Source organism: Pagrus pagrus (assembly GCF_965226575.1).
Source record: "Pagrus pagrus genome assembly, chromosome: 5".
Taxonomy (NCBI): Eukaryota; Metazoa; Chordata; class Actinopteri; order Spariformes; family Sparidae; genus Pagrus; species Pagrus pagrus.
This window is the reverse complement of record NC_140189.1, coordinates 26810074-26831585: the sequence shown is the minus strand read 5'-3', so window position 1 is coordinate 26831585 and position 21512 is coordinate 26810074. Positions and strand designations below refer to the sequence as shown.

Here is a 21512-nt window from a genome sequence, read left to right as displayed (position 1 = left end):
TTCAAACAAACAATCTAATTTGATAATCTGGTCTGTAAATGTTACAGTGACAGTAGGCTGATATTATTTCAGACCTGGACAGGTCAGGATTAGAGAGCAGCAGTCCAGACAGGGCACTCACCGCCTGGTGGCGATGTCACGTGAACAACCCAGCCATCACCAACATACACAGCCCAGTGCTGATAGGGACCTCGGTCGATCTCAATCAAGTCCCCAGGCTCTGGTGTCTGATCAGAATTAGAACATACAGGAAAAATGTTTGACTTTGCAACAGACTGTTTGGAAACAACTGAAGAACATTTGAGAACTACACAGATAATTTAAGACTTTAAAGTTGAATCATATAGCTGATAAATAAAGCAGATAACATTGAGCTGAATGGCCTCCATTGACTGAACAAGTGCAGCATCTACACATGCAGTAGATGGCAGAATGCAAATGTAAAGTTGGTTTGGAGATTGACAATGAACCACAGATAAAGACAAAGAAGAAGACGACACTGAAAAGAAGATGATGAAGGAGAAGAAGATGAAGAAGACACAGACAAAGAAGACAAATAAGTGGAAGAAGACGATTTAGTGTTCTGACTCAGTGATAATTTCCTAACCTTTGACTGGCCCATGTCAGCGTTTGTTTAGTCTGTAAACCTTTAACTGGTTTCACCTTCCAGATGACTCTCAGCACCTGCAGGAACAAGTCATTTCATTAGCACACAACATGAGATAAAGAGAAAAGTAAATGTAATGTTGATGCATCGTTGATGTGGGAATTTAAAAGCTTTTATTAGTCGGGGCAGTGGTTTTCAAACTTTTTGTGTCCTCTTCAGCCTCTATAGCATCGTGTTATCTGATCACTCTGTACATATATTTTTAGCTCCCTGGGGGGTTTATAAAAGGACTTCTTTAGATTACAGATTTTGCCTCTGTATGAGGAAGTAAATGTGTACAACAAATGAAATAGTAAATTCAAAACTCATTCATCACTTGTTGTTTCGTTGTATATTACAATAACAATCTATGGTTGTAACAAATTCCCTCAGGAACCACTAAGTTAGAGCATATCTCATATATCTCACATTAAAAAAAACACAAAGGGACAAACGCTGACTCGGTAAACAATTTACAAGGTTCATTTATTTATCATTTTACAACTTTTAGTTGTAGTTCCTTTGTACTACTCACAGAAATTATAACATAATTTTATATGAATGGGTGAATAAAAATAAATGTAATAACAATAATGTTGTGGAAATTTGTAGTTACTTGTGAGATATCTGAAATAAACTTGTAAGAGATACCAGTTGTCTCCAGTGGGCAACCTTCTAGCATTCCATAAATAGAAATAACAGTCTCTCATTATGCAGATAGTACAAATACAACCTTCAAGGATTAGGATTCAGGGAACATATGGAGGGTAATGATCTGAGTCTAATCATGTCTCATACAAGAGTCTAGTAATATAATTTTCCATTACATTCCTCCCTTTTGATCATTTATTGATCACCTTAAGTATATACAAACTACACACAAGACATCAAACTTAAAAATTCCCTGAGGATTCAATTTAAGTTATCACATATTGTATAGTTGAAAAGCAATAATTGCTGTTTTTGTGGAACATAGACATTCCTAGTATTCATTGCAAGCTGGGAGGAGACAAAACACATATCTACTCAGTAGTGTATTCATCATCATCATCATCATTTCTTAAAGCATATTATTCAATTTATCAGGCTAAAATAGATGCAGGGACGCAGGCTCACTCCTCTTCAGCCCCGGCGTTTTGCACGCGTAGAAGGGGTCACTACCTTGGAGAGGTTATCAGCACGATCACAAATGTGATGCAAATCACATGAGTTGATCTTCATTCATCACATATTTTATGACTAGAAATGGATAAATAATAATCATAAAAGTATAGCTGTAAACCTTTGAGAACTTGTCACTAAATATCAAAACTTTTTAATGAGATTGGAAAGAATCATTTTAACGATAAAAATATAAATCATCATAATAGTATAGAGTTGAGGGAAATAGAGAATGACATCACACAGTGACTCAGTGATCACGTTGGGGTCACCATATTAGTCTCTGTGTGGTATTTCAACTCACTACACCTTACACGTCTTCATCATCAGAGTCAGGATAAGGAGGGGACCAACCAGGGTGAGGGAACAGATCAAGGGAATTATCAAGATGTGAGAGGCAAGATGTTCTTTGGTCATTTAGCAATAAAAGCGCTCCCTATTGGCGGATTTGCACAACATTTTTCACAAACCATCATCGGGGCATGGAACACAATTAAAAAAACTTAAGTCTTAATGGGACTGCATTTGATGAAGATATGCAAGACTGTCTGTTTGACCACAATTTGCAGGAAATTGTTGTTTTATATTTTGGGCGTTCTTTGGACTACCACATTTGTTTTAATAACCTTTTGTCAGGAGGGTTCACAGATGCTGTGTGCAAAGTTTCAGGCAAATCAGAGAAATTGGGTGGGAGGAGTTTGAAAAATAAGGTTTGCTACATTCAGCAAATTTGTGAATGGAAATGTAGCGTGAAAGTGGGCGTGGCCTACATCACACAATTCAGCTGAATGCAGGGAAGACATAGATATAAGGTTTAACAATGTGCGGCATGTTATGTGGGAGTTATTAGGCAAAAACGTTTTTTGTGTTGATAATAGTGCCACCTGCTGGTCATTTTTGGTGTTTGAGTTACAGGGGCCAGTCTATACCACACCTATGAATTTCATATCCATAAGTGTTGTGGTGTGGGCACAGTGCCAAATATTAAATTAGACTGCCACCAGAGCGCCACCTAGTGGCGGATCGGTCAAAGCTTCAACAGATATCCTCCAGAGGGCATTGACAATAATTCGACCAAGTTTCGTGTTAATCTGAGCAACCGATGTAAGATATAAAATACTTCAATTTAAAGAGCGCCACCTAGTGGTCATCCGCAAAGATTTTGCACAGGGCCTGAGGGGCTCATGGGGAAGTAGTATCCTGAGTTTCATGTCATTCGGTCAAAGCAATGTGGAGATATGCAAGACTTCCTGTTTGGAACGAAATGTGCAGGGAGTTATTATTTAATAACTTGAGTATTCTTTGGAATATCAAAATTCTTTTAAGAACTTTTTGTCAGGAGGGTCCACAGATGCTGTTTGCAAAGTTTGGTGCAAATCGGTGAAATTGCCTGGGAGGAGTTCGAAAAAGTAGTATTTTGGAAATTTTGCGAATTTGTGGGAAAAAAACCTAGGCCGCAAATTTGCGTGGCCTATATCAGGAGATTCAACAGAATTGAGGGAACGCGTGGATATATGGTTTTTGAACAATAGAGACATCGCAGGTTATCTGCTGGGGCCCTAATGAAAGTGGCACCAGAGCGCCACCTAGTGGCGGATCGGTAAAAGCTTCAACAGATGTCCTGAGGAGGGCATTGGCAATGAGTGTACCAAATTTTGTGTTAATCCGACCAACTGATGTGGAGATATAAAATACTTCAATTTAAAGAGTGCCACCTAGTGGTCATCGGGCAAGATTTGGCACAGAGCCTTAGGGGCTCATGGGGAAGTAGTATCCTGAGTTTCATGTCATTCAGACGAACCAATGTGGAGATATGCAAGACTTCCTGTTTTGAAGGAAATGTGCAGGAAGTTGTTATTTAATAAGTTGAGTATTTTTTGGAATATCAAAATTCTTTTAATAACTTTTTGTCAGGAGGGTCCACAGATGCTGTGTGCAAAGTTTGGTGCAAATCGGTGAAATAGCCTGGGAGGAGTTGGAAAAAGTAGGTTTGCGACATTTTGCGAGCTAGCGGAAAAAAAACGGAGGCGGATATGGGCGTGGCCTATATCAGGAGATTCAGCACAATTCACTGAAGGCGTGGATATAAGGTTTTTGAATGTGCGACAAAGTATGTGGGAGTTATTAGCCAAAACGCACTTTCCTTGATTATAGCGCCACCTAGTGGTGGAAATTCACAACGACAAGAGATTATAAAATTTTTCGCCAGGTGTGACATATATTCCAAGTTTGGTGAGTTTTGGGGTATGTTCAGGCAGTGAAAAATGCGATCATTTGGGACAAAAAATGCTCACTACAAAAACAATAGGGACCTTGCAGGTTCCCTGCTCGGGCCCTAATAAAATGTAGGATATTTGATTACATGATTTCACTCTTTCATTTGTGGCTATATTTCACTCCAAAGTAACACAATTCAGTAGTTTAATCATCACTTCAACAATAGGTGCCTGTTCAATCAACTAGTGCAGAGCAATACATGTTTTAACCATTCATTTATGATTCATTCACATTTTGATTAGATTCTTTAATATTTCAGTACTTGTGACCAGTTGTTATATGTTACCACTAACTACTTATTTATGATTATATGATTATATTACACTACAGTGGTCCCAGTGACACCATTCCAGTTGATGTTGAGATAGACCTATCTATGGCTCTAACAATTAAACCTCTAATGCAAGGAATGATGCAACAACCACACAGTCCCATGAGAGTTAATGCTACAATGATCCCAGTGAACAGAGACAAGATCAGTGCTTTCCATTTACCAAATATTGTATCAAACCAGCCAAAGGTGCTGTTAATACCCGAATTTTCAGCAAGCTCTCCACGAAGAGACCTCAGTCCCTCAAGAGCCCGGGCGACAGATCCGCCTGGGGCTGTGTTGTTGGGGATGAAAGTACAGCAAGAGTCACCAAACATTACACAAACGCCCCCCTTGTCAGCCAGCAGCATGTCGAGCGCCATTCTGTTTTGCCAAGACATTAGAGATGTTGCTGACAGCTGCTCAGCTAGTCCAGTGAGGGCATCATGTGTGTAGTTAATGAACCTCTGTTGGTTGTAATAAATGTAATTAATCCAGTCCACATTTTTATTTAGTGTACACCACCAGCAAAAGGCTGACTCAAAGCCTGCAGCAATCTGATTTCTAGCTTTGAATTCATCAGGGACACCACGAGGCACACCTATAGCATCAATGTACACTGTTTTGTCAAAGCTGCCAAGTGGGTTAGAGAAACGTTTCACCCTGTATTTTTGGGAGTGATGGTATTCTCCAACCGGCCACAGGTGTACCTGCGAAGCAAACATGGTTATTGCACACAAACCAGTCCAATTAGCAGGTAGAGACTTTCGCATTCTACCACAATCCCAGTAGATGTCTGGGTATGGCTCTATCTTATAGTCAAACGCATCACGCTTCCAGCGCCGACCATAAGAGCCGTCCTCAATTAGTTCTTTGTCCTTCTCTGTGCTCTGTCCGCTGCTGTCAGGAGGATACAGGGTGTGAGTTTTTGCACATTTAAGATGTGTCTGTCCAACATTGACACTGCCATAGGTGCGGTTGAAACAAATAAAGGAAGCACCCGGTGCTGCTTTAACTTGTCCTGCAATTGGTAGTGGTGGTGAAGGAACTGAGAACCGGGGCAGTGGAGGGCAAGATTTGAACAGTGAGTGGCTGTACTTCCAGTGAGGTTGTGTAGATATTCTAGTGAGCAAACAGTCCACCAGACACACTACAAAGGGACCCTCTCCGGGTTTGGGTTCAGAGCGACAATGAGGATTTCCAGGCAGACTGACCAGTGTCAGGTTCGCTGTGTAGCCTTGACAAATGAGGCATGATGAATTTGTTGTTGTGCGTGCAGTATAATTGACATACTGCATCCAGAGATTCTTTAAGAGCCATTCAGGGGTCTTGCCTGGCCCATAGGGGTCAGAGGTCAGGTGTCTTTTGGTTCCTGGTAGAAGTGCAGTGTTGTTGTCATGAGCGGTAGTGTTTTGTGAGGCTCTCCTGCTTGGATGAGTCGAAGTCCATAATATGGGTACCACGATGATGACAGTGATCCCCACAAGACAGCACAGGGTGCCTCGGAGACCGCACAGGCCTGGCTGTCTGAATGGATGCCACAGACGTTGTCGTCTTTCCATGTTGCACATAGGTGAATCAGTGCTCCAATTAGTACTCCTTAAGTTGGTTCCTCCCACAGTATGCCAATACTGTGACTGTCTACTTCTCTTCCTGGCTGTCCTCAGCGTGTTGTGGAGTTGGGACCTTCCTGCAGTGGCTGGTGTGTATCCAGGTGGCTCTCTCAGCGATTTCGACGGCAGTGTGGGTGGTGAGGAGGACCTGGAATGGGCCGTTCCACTTTTTGGACCTCCGGTGTTTTCGGCTGAGGTCACGAACCACGATGTAGTCGCCTGGAGTAAGGCTGTGGAGAGGATGGTTGGCCGGAGCAGGAAGGGCGTCCTTCACCTGTCTATGGATTTGAGATAAAGCAGAGGACAACGTCTGGCAATATTGCAACATATCATTTTCACAGAAACAGGTCTCAGGGAGTGGTCTATTAACAGGCCCTACTCCCAGCTCAGGAGGCCTGCCGAAGAGGATTTCAAAGGGACTTAGATTTGTGCGTGCTCTTTTTCTCATTCTCATGTACATTAGCACAATCAGCAGGGCTTTAGTCCATGAGAGACCTGTTTCCTCACAGCACTTTGCAAGTTTTGATTTTAAAGTGCCATTTTCTCTTTCCACTGCACCCCCACTCGCTGGATGGTAGGAGCAGTGTTGTCTCAAATCAATCCCAAGAAAACCTCCTAGTTGTTTAATGGCAACACTCACAAATGGTGTACCATTATCACTACTTATTTTTCTGGGGATACCCCATCGCGGTATCACACACGTACATACACTGTCGTGTAGTTTTACCTGCATTATGTGTAGTGCAGATGTGACAGGATTGACAAAATCTTTGAGCATAGGCTGTAAAGCCTTTTGTAAACCAATGTTCTTTTATCAGATAAAACATTCCCCCTTTTGACACGTGGTCTTGACCACGTGTCAATTTGGCAAAATGTGGAAAAAAGTGTTTTGGTAAACATGGTTTACCGTCAGGTCCGTGCCAGATGCCGTTAGTGTATGTGCAGTTGTATGATCGCCAGATTCGTTTCTCATCAGCAGTAGAAAATTGTTGCATGGCTGTGAGAGAAGCACTAATATCTGTGTGTGTGTCAGAGTCAGAAGCACTAGTGTCTGTGTGTTTCTCAGGGTCAGAGTGAAGCAAGGTGTCTCACTCCCTGTTTTCTGGCAGCAGCTTTAGCAGCTGCGTCTCCTCGTGCATTTCCTGTAGAAACTGAATCACTGTTGTTAGTGTGAGCCTGACATTTACACACAGCAATGGCTCTGGGCAACAACGCAGCATCCAATAATGCAGAAACTTTGTCACCATTCAAAATGGGCTTTCCATCAGATTTTATGAATTTCCTGTGCTTCCATAGAGCACCAAAATCATGCAAAATGCTAAAAGCATAACGACTATCAGTCCAGATCGTTACTGATTTATCTTTTGCTAGTTTACAGGCCTCTGTGAGAGCAACTAACTCTGCAGCTTGAGCAGAGTAGTGAGGCGGCAAAGAACCCGATTTCAAAGTCTCATGTAGTGAGACTACAGCATAACCAACCTGGTTTTTACCAGTTTCTGGGTTACGGGATGCTGAGCCATCAACAAATAAAACAAAGTCAGGGTTAATCAGTGGAGTTTCAGACAAATCAGTGCGAGGGGTGCACACCTCGTCCAACACAGCAACACAGTTGTGATTTTCACCCTCCCCCTGAATGGGAAGCAATGTGGCAGGGTTAAGAACAGTACATCTTTTGACCTTGATGTTAGGCATGTCCAGCAAAACAGTATTGTATCTTAGCCATCGTGCTGTGGAGAGATGTGAGGTTTTTTTGTTCAAGCTAAATTAGAGAGACAGCGTGAGGGACAAGGAGAGTGAGATCTGAATAACCTACAATATCCCTTGAAGCCATAGCAGCTTTCTCAGCTGCTGCTACAGCCCAGAGACAACGTGGCAACCCAGCAGCTACAGGGTCAAGTTTAGCAGAAAAATAAGCCACAGGTCTAAGTCTCCCCCCATGATCCTGGAGTAGCACTGATGTCATACATGCATTCCTCTCATCAACAGTCTGTGTGAATGGTCTGGTCGGGTCAGGTAGTCCTAAAGTAGGTGTGGTCTATAGAGCCAGTTTCAGGTCAGTGAAGGCCTTTTCAGCCTCAGGAGTCCACGTCACTAAGTCATGTGATTGTAGGCTTTTACCATGTACTGTGGCACCAAGTGGTGCTTCTAACACTGCATAGTTAGGGATGAACGTTCTGCAATATGAACACATTCCTAGAAACGAAAGAACTTGTTTTTTGGTTTGAGGCCTGGGAATGTTCTGAATTCCATCAATACGAGTGGGTGAAAGTGATTTCCCGTCGCTGGAAATCCCATGACCCAAAAATGTGACCTTTTGTCGGACAAATTGTAATTTTGACAAGCTCGCTTTGATCGTGTCACGTTCACATTGTCCTTTTGTCGGCGCGCAAATCATAAGGTCGTCCACATACTGCAAAAGTGCAGAGCCCTCAGACAAAGCCAGAGGCTCTAGACTTTTCCGCAACGCATCTTTGTAAACAGTAGGGGACTCGCAATAGCCTTGGCACAGACGGGTGAACGTCCAAAGCCGGTTTTGGAAAGAAAACGCAAACCAGAACTGACTATCTGGATGAACAGGAACACTGAAAAATGCATTGGCCAGGTCCACCACCGAAAACCACTTAGAGTCTGGTGGGACTTGTGTAAGGATTAGGAACTTGAGGAGCTCTCGGCTGTACAGCATCATTTACGACTTGAAAGTTTTGTACAAAACGCCATTCAGTTGGTTGACCTTTGTCTCTTATTTTCTTCACAGGAAAAATAGGAGTCCCTACAGGGGAAGTGTCACAAGGCACTATTACTCCTGCATTTTTCAAGGACTCAAAAACTGGAGTTATTCCTTCAATAGCCTCAGGTTTTAATGGATATTGATGTTGGCAAGGTCTATAATCAGATTTGGGGGTGATCACCACTGGTTCTGCATTTTTAATTAGACCAACGTCGTGTTTTCCTCGAGCCCACAGAGTCTTAGGGACTTCCTAGAGGGCTGGGATGGCTGCAGCCTCAGTCTCTGATAGAAAAATGTGTGAGGATGTCGTAAGTGGAACTAACTGAACAGTTCGCTGTGTGTGTGTGGTTGCAGAAAAAACCTTTCTAAATGCATGCAATTTCGGATTGTAAAACACACGTGGGTCATCTGTGGGGTCCCACTTGGTGGCTGATCTACATGCACGTGCAAAAGAACTCAAATCCTCCCATTTATCAGTGCTTGCTTTTGCAAGTGCAATGTGCGGTGCAGAGTTATTCACATAATACTGCTGTTTTTGCGTGGGTGTAAGTTGCACAGATGCAATGCATTTACTTTCTGTCCAACATAGATGCGTGATACACAACCGTTCATTTTTGTATTTGTCATCGTACCATTTCTTTTCATACTGGTTATCTGGACCCATTGAAACAAAAGATGTACACTGAAGTGAGTCAGTTGGCATGTACTGCATGTGTGTGTGTGGTGGGCCAAGGGGTGTGTGTTTTCTGGCCTCTTCTAAAAATAGACTGCTGATATCGCTCTGCGGTAGCTTCCACTGATAAGCATACAACAGCTGATCAGGGCAATATTTTACAAACACCTGTGCATTTTCATGAGGTTTTATGACTTGACCACCATCCGGTGTGAAAATAAGAGTTATTCCCAGTTTGCACATGAGATCTCTGCCCAATAAATTTATAGGGCAGCAGTCTGACAGCAGAAATGCATGTCTAAAGTTGGTGCTGTTATCATCGGAGCATTTGAGAGAAACAGTAAAATATTCACGTACTACTGTACCAGAAGCATTTGCAGAGTTGACAAAGCTGCCTGACATTTTAGGAGTGCTCAGAAACTCCTCTCCTCTGATCACTGAGTGTGTGGCACCAGAGTCAACGAGGAAAGAAACCATTTTGTCATTCATGGATAGAGAATATGTTGGCATTTTCTTAAAGGCATTGTTTCCATATTTCACATATGTACCAGTTGGAGGTGAACATTTCATTTCAAGGAAAGTTATTGCATCACATAACAATTCAAATGTGTGATCTATAGTGTGTGATGATGCATCCATTTCTGTGAGTGTGTGTGTGTGTGTGATGTGGGTGCGTTACCAGTCTCGAGATGCGTCGGGTGAGTCAGAGTAGAGAATGAGCCGTCCGGCCGCACCCCCCTTCCCTTTTCTCAGTCCACCCGGTTGGAGGTCGCAGCCAGGGTCTTGGTGCAATCCCTGGCCCAATGTCCTTTTTGTTCACATCGGAAACACACGTCTGGATCATAATGAGAGCGTCTCCGGTCACCATACTCTCTGCGACCGCGTCCTTGGCCTCATCTCTTGTCATTATAGCGGCCTCGACCTCTCGCTGGGGCAGAGTGATACATCATTGCTGCCATATGCAGCTCTATCTCAGTCTTTTCCTTCTTCTTCTCTTTTTCTTCTTCGATGATCCTCTCAGCGTGCACAGCATAGCGTCGGACTTCCTCAAATCTCTGGTTCTGCCAGCCTACACAGCAAGTTTAGTTGCTGCACGGATATCAGGGCGCAAGCCTTTCACGTAGCTGTCTCTTAAGTGAGCCTCCCAGGTGGAGACAGTGTCACCAAGATTTTCTGGTTGCTGGAGGCCACTGTAAATGTTGAAGATGTCAGTTAGACGAATGTGATATGCAGCAACAGTTTCACCTTTCGCCTGCACGCACTCAGAGATCTTAGCAGAGTCCATGCAAGGTGGGAAGGCAGCTGTAATTATTGTATACAGCACGGTAACAGCATTTCTATAGTCGGCATTGTTCACGTTGTCCCAGTCCTGGTATAAGCGGCGCATGTCGCCACTTGGAAACTTTTCTGAAATCTTTGCCCAATCTGCTGCTCCCATTTTCAGGACTAGCAGGCGTTTCAGTTCAGGAAGAGTTGGGCTGAATTCTCGACAGAAAAGTTCTAAGTCTTCAGCAAATTTCTTGCCACATGTACTCGGCTGTGGCAGGTGTTCCATGGCCTCCTTCACATCAGCAACAGACCAGGGGCGGAAAACCATTTGGACACCCTGTGTTCCTGCCACCTCTACCATAGGAAAGGTGCCGGTGGCTCCTGTGTTATCTTCCTTGTTGGCCTTGCTTCTGGTGTAAGGTCGAGGAGTAAGAGGGGAATGTTCTCCAAAATTTGCAGCGACAGATGTGTGCTTGGTTTTGGGTTGTTGTCCTTTGGTGGCACTGAGCTTCGCATCCCCTTGTTTGTGTCCCGCTGCACTCATATCTGGTTGGGGAGCAGGTGTTGACGGTTCCTGGTCGCCCAGGTATGGCGGTGGTGCTGGAGACCTAAGCGGTGGTGGTGTTGGCGGTGCTGTGGGTCGGACAGGAGGGGCACCATCCAGGTCATAGTCCACTCTGAGACACTGAGGCACCGGACCTGGGAGTGGGGGATACAGAGAAGAAACCAGATTCTGAGAAGACAACTCTGTTCTTTTCTCATCATTTGCACTTTTCTTTTCCTTCTCACTCTGACCAACATGTTTACGTCTCTCCCTGCATCCATCTTCCTCTTTCCACATCCTAAAGGCTTTCAAATGCCTTTCGACCTCCCCCAGTTTTTTTATTTGACACTTTTCTTTTTGCTTTTATCTCTTTTATTTTAAAATTAATCCTCTCCTCCAACAGATTGAGCTGTCTCATGCTGAATGTCCCTCTGCAGGGAAAACCAAAATCTCTCACCCAGACATGTAAAGGCTCTATAGCCTCATTACCATAATTAACTTTCATGTCATTTATGTTTGGGGCATCCAGGTCTGGTCCTACGCCAGCTTCCTGGTTTTTGCTGGATTTACCTCCCATTGTTTTACTTGTCACTCGTCCCAGTGCACGTTATATTTATCCTTAAGACCCGGTCGTCACCGTGAATTCAGTCTGTTTACGCTACAAATTCTGAAAAACAGCAGCCAACCAGTGGTGCTAACCTTAAGAGACCCCTTGTCTCCACTTGGTTCCACTCAGCCCTGTGTTGGCACCCAATCCAGCGGTAAAACAGTTAAATAGGAAAAAAAAACCTTTTCTTCCTATTAACTCCGGCGTTCCCAGAACCCGGTATTACTCTGCCCTGAATTGGTCCGAGTCGCCCAACTATCACAATGATCAACAGAAATCCAGCAAAATTACTATTCAATTAGAATTTTTTTTCTTTTTTCTTAAATAAGTTTAGTTTCTTTCAGTATCTCACCGTTTCTTAGGCAACGTGGTCCTTTTCCCTCAATAAGGATTCCAGTGATGACGGTCCGGGGCCTCAGCGGTCAGTCCTCTCGTCTCTTAAGATTTTTCTCGAGGTAGAGGCTGGAAGAAGTTTCCTCCAGGATGATCAGTCACCATCCGCTGCAGGCTCCAGATCCTGTCACACAAGGAATCCCACTTCTGACACCAAAATGTTGTGGAAATTTGTAGTTACTTGTGAGATATCTGAAATAAACTTGTAAGAGATACCAGTTGTCTTTTGAGGATTGAGACGGGAGTCTCCAGTGGGCAACCTTCTAGCATTCCATACATAGAAATAACAGTCTCTCATTATGCAGATAGTACAAATACAACCTTCAAGGATTAGGATTCAGGGAACATATGAATGGTAATATCTAAAAGTCTAATCATGTCTCATACAAGGGTCTAGTAATATAATTTTCCATTACAATAATCAGACATATTTTCTATCATCCATTATAACCAGATGTTGTGTGACATCATAACAGCTCTTCTAGTGAGTTCAGTCCCCATCAATACACTCAGTAGCCACTTTATTAGGTACACTTACTTCAAACTAATGTAGTTTAATGCAACAGTCCTGCATTAAATCCTGCCTTCATGAGTATTATAATGTTCAGTGTTTTATCTAAACTCTTTTAAAAGGAGTTACTTTTCTTAGTTTGAGTTTAGCTTAAGAAGTTACCAGAGTTCGTTTGCTAGTTTTTAGTTTAGTTTTTCAGAATGGTTTAGTTTTTATACATTTAGTTTACAATAGTTTGAGTGTGTCTTTGTAAGGGCTACATATAAAGTGTCAGTGTCAAAGACAACTTTGATTTATTTGTGTTAACATGAAATTAAAACTGAAAAGGTTTTAGCTTCATCATCTGTTGTTTCAGTTTAGTTTTAGTTTTTCTTAAAGGAAATTTTATTTGGTTCCTGTTTTAAACACATTTTCCACTACTTTGATTTATTTTCATTTACATTAAAGAAAAAATGTCCAGAATAAACTCGACATTTCAAGATTGAAGTCGACCCTGATAGACCCCGTTTTAAGATTTTAACAAATAAACAAAATAATACAGATGCTGCAGGTTCTTCTAACTAAAAATCATACCAGCCCTCTGTTACACTACACTTTGTGTTGATGTTTTGACAGTTTGTTTTCTTACCTTAAACAATGTCCGATATCTGAGACACCTCCAGGCAGCCCACCACCAAACTTCAATTATGTGGCAGTGAGCTGATTGTTTATTCTTCCGGAACAGGAAACCTTCAGAATAAAAGCATCACCCAAAGGTCACAATGTCCACTGCTACATCTAGCACAGACTAATAACACAAATGTAGCCTGAATAAATAGATGAATAAATACATTTAAGGCAGAACGTATTACATTATACAGAGTAGTATAAGAGTAGTTTACTACTTTACTAGTAGTTTATTACACTGAAGTAATAACTTAAAAAACCTTCCAGTACACTACCAAACATTTTAACAGAAAACTGCAGCCTCCAAAATGAAAGTTTAATTAACATCTCTCTAAAAAAAAAAAGATCATTACAAAAACAATTCTGACCTTCACGAGGATTTATAGGAGGACTCTTGTATCAGAACTAAGTGCTGTATCGTACAGTAGGCAACTGGAATCACACTTTCAAAAAACGCTGGCTACATCCTGGCTAACTAACCCTTCTCTGTTTTTCACCACAGCTACAAAAAGAGTCTTGTTTGTAAAAAAAATGGGTCCACTGACCTGCCGGGACTCAGCTTTTCGGTAGCACAGCTGGTTTACAAAGTGCTCACAGTTCTTGCATCAGAGGGAGTACGGCATCATTTGCTCACCTGCATGCACGTCTCCTTCTCAATGATGCAAACTGAGCGGGGCTTGTACTTGTAGTCCAGGCTGTTGTTGATTTTCCATTTGCTGTTTCCCACCACCTCCTGCAGCTTCTGTTTGCTCACCATGACCTTCTCAGTTGGGGCAGACATCAAGCTGTTGGAAATTATACCTTTAAAAACTACACCTTTAAAATTATGTTTTCAATGTTTAGTTTGACATTTTTCTGACAAGGTGTCGTTTTTATTTATCTTTAGTTTACGACATTTGTTACTGTTCATTTTGTCAGGTCAGCTCATCTTAGTTTCAGTGAATAAAGACAAAATGTCAAGAATAAACTCGACATTTCAAGATTAAAGTCGACCCCGATAGACCCCGTTTTAAGATTTTAACAAATAAACAAAATAACACAAATGCTGCAGGTTCTTCTAACTAAAAATCATACCAGCCCTCTGTTACACTACACTTTGTGTAGATGTTTTGACAGTTTGTTTTCTTACCTTTAACAATAATGTCCGATATCTGAGACACCTCCAAGAAGCCCACCACCAGACTTCAATTGTGTCGCAGTGAGCTGATTGTTTTTTCTTCTGGAGCAGGAAACCTTCAGAATAAAAGCATCACCCAAAGGTCACAATGTCCACTGCTACATCTTACACAGACTAATAACACAAATGTAGCCTGAATAAATAGATGAATAAATACATTTTAGGCAGAACGTATTACATTATACAGAGAGGAGCTTCTGTTGCTTCTGCCCTCATTGAAGTAATAACTTAAAAAACCTTCCAGTACACTACCAAACATTTTAACAGAAAACTGCAGTCTCCAAAATGAAAGTTTAATTAACATCTCTCTAAAAAAAAGATTATTGCAAAAACAATTCTGACCTTCACAAGGATTTATAGGAGGACTCTTGTATCAGAACTACGTGCTGAATCGTAGGCAACTGGAATCACACTTTCAAAAAACAACTGGCTACATCCTGGCTAACATTGCTAACCCTTGAGTCTTGTTTGTAAAAGATGGGTCCACTGACCTGCCGTGACTCAGCTTTTCGGTAACGAAGCTCGTTTACAAAGTGCTCACAGTTCTTGCGGATGACGGAATACTCCATCAATTTGCCCACCTGCATTCCTTCTCAATTATGCAAACTGAGCGGGACTTATACTTCTAATCTTAGCTGATTTTCCATTGGCTGTTTCCCACCACCTCCTGCAGCTTCTGTTTGCTCACCATGACCTTCTCAGTTGGGACAGACATCAAGCCGTCTGCTCGATTACTTTACTTTACTTACTCACCTTTTTATGAATTATTCATTACTTATTATGGACATCGGCCACATTTTTCGATTTACCACAGCCCTGAGTGTAGTCTTCCTGTTGAAGCTTGTGCTCAGAGGATGATGCACTGACGGCCTACACTAAAGATATTCATATTTTGATTTTGATTTTTTTCAAACGTGGAGGTGTCTGCAGTCAGCTGATGCCAGTTTGATTCAGGCTTTGGTGCATTAATTTAGAAGTTTAAAATGTCACACATCTCTTTTCCAGTACACAATATTAGAAGAGTTTTGTCTCATATTTTAATTGTATTTTTATACACATTAAGTGAACTACTAAGCCATCACCAATGTACACAGCCCAGCGCTCATAGAGGCCCCTGAAGATCTCAACCAAGTCCCTGGGCTCCAGTTTCTCATCAGACTTTGATTAGGACATACAGAAAAATGAGGTTTGACTTTGCAATAGATTGCATTTGGCAATAACTGCAGTACATCTGAGCCAGGCAGACTCTCTGACATAAACTGGGTTATACAAAGTTAATGCAAGACTTTTAAACTCTTTTCAAACTCTATTATATTCTATATACAATAACACTTTGGATACATGCTATAAAAGTTGCATAATTGAACACAATTGCTGTAATAGAAGAAATCTTGAAGTATGGCCCTATATCCCCCAAGATTTTTCAATATCTACTGTCTTATCAGTAGCTGATTAATTAGGGAGCTGTGAAATGATAACTATTTGTCAGATTCCTTGCATACGACTTCATCCTTCTGATAACATTATTTGAGCTTCCCACCCTGAGCATGACGTCAGAGGAAAATGGCCGGCGTGTGAAATGTTGCAGAAAGAAAGACTACCATCCAGAATCATCCAAATTATTCTTTATTCAAAACAATGACAAACAATTTAATGTCAGAGGAAGATAGAACTTTATTAACTCCAGCTAAATTGTCAAACAGTCAGCGGGGACATGTCATTAGACAAGCACAGAGATGTTGAATTGGTTCAGTCATCATGACCCTGAAGTCATGAAGGTGCTCTTACAATAAAGAGGAAGTGTAGTGTATGGGACATTACAAGGCTGTCTGTGATATATAATTAGATTATTTTGATTATCTAAGACATTCTTGTGTCTTAATTAAAAAGTGGAAATTTTCAGATGGGAGGAGAGGTGGAGGAAAATGTCTGTCAGTCTGTCTGTCGACTTCTGAAGAGTCCGAAAACAGCTGCTGCTGATTAGTTTTTTGTTTATTCTCACTTATTTTGGTGTGGTGACGTGATGTGGGAGGGGGTCCCTTGATTAACCTATTTAATTTCACCTGTCACCTGGATTTCGGTGTTGGAGAGAGGGGGTGACCTGCACGTTTACCGCACGTTTAAGTCTTTCCCAGTGTTTCGTTCTTGAAGAAGTCAATAAAAGCTTTCAAACCGAACAACCAGGAGTGGACATTAATCATTTGACAGCGCGTAATGGAAAGGTTAATCCTCCCACTTTCAGCCTCTCAGCGGCTCTAGGAAGCGAGAAGCCGCTACATTACCGTTACACAACAGTTAACATTAGCATTTAACTTCTTCCTTGCTAACATCAATGTTTGACAGTGTTACATCACAGCCTACAATAGGAAAGCCATACATTAACTCCCAGAAATAAATGCACACCTTGGACTCATTTATTTAACATTAGCTAACATATGCTAACATTAGCTGTAGTCCACTTGCAGCTAATGGTCATCAAATATGTCGTTCTATCTTGAAGTATGGCCCTATATCCCCCCAGATTTGCAATATCGATTGTCTTATCAGTAGCTGATTGATTAGGGAGCTGTGAAATGATAACTATTTGTCAGGTTCTCTGCATACGACTTCATCCTTTTGATCACATTATTTGGGCTTCCCACACTGAGCATGACGTCAGAGGAAAATGGCCGCCGTGTGAAATGTTGCAGAAAGAAAGACTACCATCCAGAATCATCCAAATTATTCTTTATTCAAAACAGTGACAAACAATTTAATGTCAGAGGAAGACAGAACTTTATTAACTGCAGCTAAATTGTCAAACAATCATCGGGGACGTGTCATTAGACAAACACAGAAGTGATGAATTGGTTCAGTCATCATGACCCTGAAGTCATGAAGGTGCTCTCAATAAAGAGGAAGTGTAGTGAAGTGTATGGGACATTACAAGGCTGTCTGTGATATATAATTAGCTCATTTTAATTGTTTAAGACATTCTTGTCTTATCATGTATTGGCAACAATAAACATTTTGGACTTCAGAGACATTCAGATTTGATTCAAGGAGCTTTCACTCTTTTGAATTTGTTATCTATCAATTAAAACTAAAAAAACTAAAAATCTCTAAAAAAAAAAATTATCTAAAAATATTTTTTTTAAATCACCATGGCATCTTAATTAAAAAGTCGAACTTTTCAGATGGGAGGAGAGGTGGAGGAAAATGTCTGTCAGTCTGTCTTTGTCTTTTATTTTTTTTTGAAGAGACTGAAAACAGCTGCTGCAACCACAATAGCGCCCACTGCTGGACCCGCGACAACACCCACGACAGCACCCGCGGCAACACTCAAGGCAACATATTTTCCTGCGTTTTCTTTCACCTGTGGAGAGCAACCGACATCTTTAAGTTAGATGATGAGCTGAGTTTTAATGACTCTAAGTCCTTTCAAATCATTCAAAACTCTGGGAAATATAGAGTTTTAAAAACTAAAGAATCACAAAAAGAGTCTTGTTTGTAAAAAATGACTTCACTGACCTGAAAGGACTCAGCTATTCCATACCGCAGCTTGGTTGCAAAGTGCTCACAGTTCTTGCTGATGACGTCGTACTTCATCTTCTTGCCCACCAGGCTGAGCGCCTCCTCCACAATGGTGCGAGCTGAGCGGGGCTTGTTCTTCTTGTCCAGGCTGTTGCTGATTCGCCATGTGTTGTTTCCCACCACCTTCTTCAGCTTCTCTTTCATCACCATGGCCTTCTCAGTTGGGACAGACATCAAGCTGGTGGAAACTGCACCTGGTTCTTTAGCTATGAACAAAAAGAGAGAAACAGACAGAATTTGTGCAGGATTATGAACTAAATATTGCATGATGTATTTTTTCATGGTTTATTAATCATGAATCAGTTCAAACAAACAATCTAATTTGATAATCTGGTCTGTAAATGTGACAGTGACAGCAGGCTGATATTATTCCAGACTAGGACAGGTCAGTATTAGAGAGCAGCAGTCCAGACAGGGGACTCACCGCCTGGTGGTGATGTCACGTGAACAACCCAGCCATCACCAACATACACAGCCCAGTGCTGATAGGGACCTCGGTCGATCTCAATCAAGTCCCCAGGCTTTGGTTTCTGATCAGAATTAGAACATACAGGAAAAATGTTTGACTTTGCAACAGACTGTTTGGAAACAACTGAAGAACATTTGAGAACTACACAGATAATATAAGACTTTAAAGTTGAATCATATAGCTGATAAATAAAGCAGATAACATTGAGCTGAATTGCCTCCATTGACTGAACAAGTGCAGCATCTACACATGCAGTAGATGGCAGGATGCAAATGTAAAGTTGGTTTGGAGATTGACAATGAACCACAGATAAAGACAAAGAAGAAGACGACACTGAAAAGAAGATGATGAAGGAGAAGAAGATGAAGAAGACACAGACAAAGAAGACAAAGAAATGGAGGAAGATGATTTAGTGTTCTGATTCAGTGATAATTTCCTAACCTGTGACTGGCCCATGTCAGCGTTTGTTTCGTCTGTAAACCTTTAACTGGTTTCACCTTCCAGATGACTCTCCACCTGCAGGAACAAGTCATTTCATTAGCACACAACATGAGATAAAGAGAAAAGCAAATGTAATGTTGATGCATCATTGATGTGGGAATTGTGTTAGAAAAGAGTCGTAGTAGCCTTTATTTAAAGCTTTTATTAGTTAGGGCAGTGGTTTTCAAACTTTTGTGTCCTCTTCAGCCTCTATAGCATCGTGTTATCTAATCACTCTGTACATATATTTTTAGCTCCCTGGACGGTTTTTTAAGGACTTTTTTAGATTACAGATGTTGCCTCTGAATGAGGAAGTAAATGTGTACAGCAAAGGATATAGTAAATTAAAAGCTCATTCATCACTTGTTGTTTTGTTGTATATTACAATAATAATCTGTGGTTGTAATAAATTCCCTCAGGAACCACTGAGTTAGAGCATATCTCATATATCTCACATTAAAAAAACACAAAAGGACAAACGCTGACTGGTTTACTCAGGAAACAATTTACAAGGTTCATTTATTTATCATTTTACAACTTTTAGTTGTAGTTCCTTTGTACTACTACACAAAAAATATAACAATTTTATATGAATGGGTGAATAAAAATAAGTGTAATAACAATAATCAGACATATTTTCTATCATCCATTATAACCAGATGTTGTGTGACATCATAACAGCTCTTCTAGTGAGTTCAGTCCCATCAATACACTCAGTAGCCACTTTATTAGGTACACTTAGTTCAAACTAATGTAGTTTAATGCAACAGTCCTGCATTAAATCCTGCCTTCATGAGCATTACAATGTTCAGTGTTTTATCTAAACTCTTTTAACAGGTGTTACTTTTCTTAGTTTCTTCAAGTTACCAGAGTTTGTTAGTTTTTAGTTTAGTTTTTATACATTTAGTTTACAGTAGTTTGAGTGTGTCTTTGTAAGGGCTACATATAAAGTGTCAGTGTCAAAGACAACTTTGATTTCTTTGTGTCAACATGAAATTAAAACTGAAAAAGTTTTAGCTTCATCATCTGTTGTTTCAGTTCAGTTTGAGTTTTTCTTAAAGGGTATTTTATTTGGTTCCTGTTTACACACATTTTTCCTCTACTTTGAATTTAGTTTCCGTTTTCATTTCCGGTAAGTAACCTTGGGACAAAAGGAAAGAAAGACTCGAAGGTACAAAAACTACACCTTTAAAATGTTGTTTTCAATGTTTAGTTTGACATTTTTCTGACAAGGTGTCGTTTTTATTTATCTTTAGTTTACGACAATTGTTGCTGCTCATTTTATCAGGTCAGCTCATCTTAGTTTCGGTTTGATTTAGATAACAAGTCTTGGACAAAATAACGGAGCCACCCTGAATCCACAGCACCGAAAAGTTTACTCTGCATCTCTCTAAACCAGCTGGAGGTGTGAGGACCAGGGGTGAGAAAAACATAATGAGAGGAAGCGAATAAAGTCGAAAAGTCCAGAATAAACTTGACATTTCAAGATTGAAGTCGACCCCGATAGACCCCGTTTTAAGATTTTAACAAATAAACAAAATAATGAAAATCCGCAGGTTCTTCTAACTAAAAATCATAGCAGCACTCTGTTACACTACACTTTGTGTTGATGTTTTGACAGCTTGTTTTCTTACCTTAAACAATGTCCGATATCTGAGACACCTCCAGGCAGCCCACCACCAGACTTCAGTTGTGTGGCAGTGAGCTGATTGTTGCTTTACTTATTCAGCTGGAGCAGGAAACCTTCAGAATAAAAGCATCACCAAAAGGCCACAATGTCCACTGCTACATCCAACACAGACTAATAACACAAATGTAGCTTGAATAAATAGATGAATAAATACATTTTAGGTAGAACGTATTACATTATACAGAGAGGAGCTTCTGTTGCTTCTGTCCTCAATAATAACTTAAAAAACCTCCGTGCCCACCAACTCAAGTGCCTCCTTCAAAATGGTATCAGTTGGGGTTCATACTTCTCATCGAGGTCTTTGTTGACTTTCCACTTGTCGGTTCCCACCACATCACTTAGCTTCTCTCTCTTCACCACGGCCCTCTGCGACATATTTGTGGTTTATTAATTATAAATTGGTTTATCCAAACAAGCAATCCAAGTTGTGTCGAGGGACTCACAGGTTGATACCAAGTGAACGACTAAGCCATCACCAATGTGCACAGCCCAGTGCTCATAGAGGCCCCTGAAGATCTCAATCAAGTCCCCGGGCTCCAGTTTCTCATCTGACTTTGATTAGGACATACAGAAAAATGAGGTTTGACTTTGCAACAGATTGCATTTGGCAATAACTGCGGTACATCTGAGCTAGGCAGACTCTCTGACATAAACTGGGTTATACAAAGTTAATGCAAGACTTTTAAACTGTTTTCAAACTAATTACATTTTATTCTATATACAAT

At 41.0% G+C, this 21512-nt stretch overlaps 1 protein-coding gene across 1 annotated transcript; it reads right to left on the bottom strand.

The window, feature by feature from the left end:
• Nucleotides 1–17287: 17287 nt before the first annotated feature.
• Nucleotides 17288–20869, bottom strand: LOC311256889 (phospholipase A and acyltransferase 4-like). Its single transcript, XM_084352300.1, has 5 exons — nucleotides 20732–20869; nucleotides 19059–19133; nucleotides 18573–18678; nucleotides 18086–18354; nucleotides 17288–17930 (listed from the first exon to the last, which is right to left on the bottom strand). The coding sequence occupies exons 2-5, from the start codon at nucleotides 19071–19073 to the stop codon at nucleotides 17799–17801; spliced, it is 522 nt and encodes a 173-aa protein (XP_084208426.1). The 5' UTR covers nucleotides 19074–19133; nucleotides 20732–20869; the 3' UTR covers nucleotides 17288–17798.
• Nucleotides 20870–21512: the final 643 nt, after the last annotated feature.

Bases quoted from the DNA above. Each gene is read 5' to 3' on its own strand.
- LOC311256889 (XM_084352300.1), bottom strand. The intron at 18,355-18,572 runs GTGAGTCCCCTG...TTTTGTTCATAG, and splicing joins CGTGACATCACCACCAGGCG to CTAAAGAACCAGGTGCAGTT. The intron at 17,931-18,085 runs GTCAGTGAAGTC...TGCTCTCCACAG, and splicing joins GAATAGCTGAGTCCTTTCAG to GTGAAAGAAAACGCAGGAAA.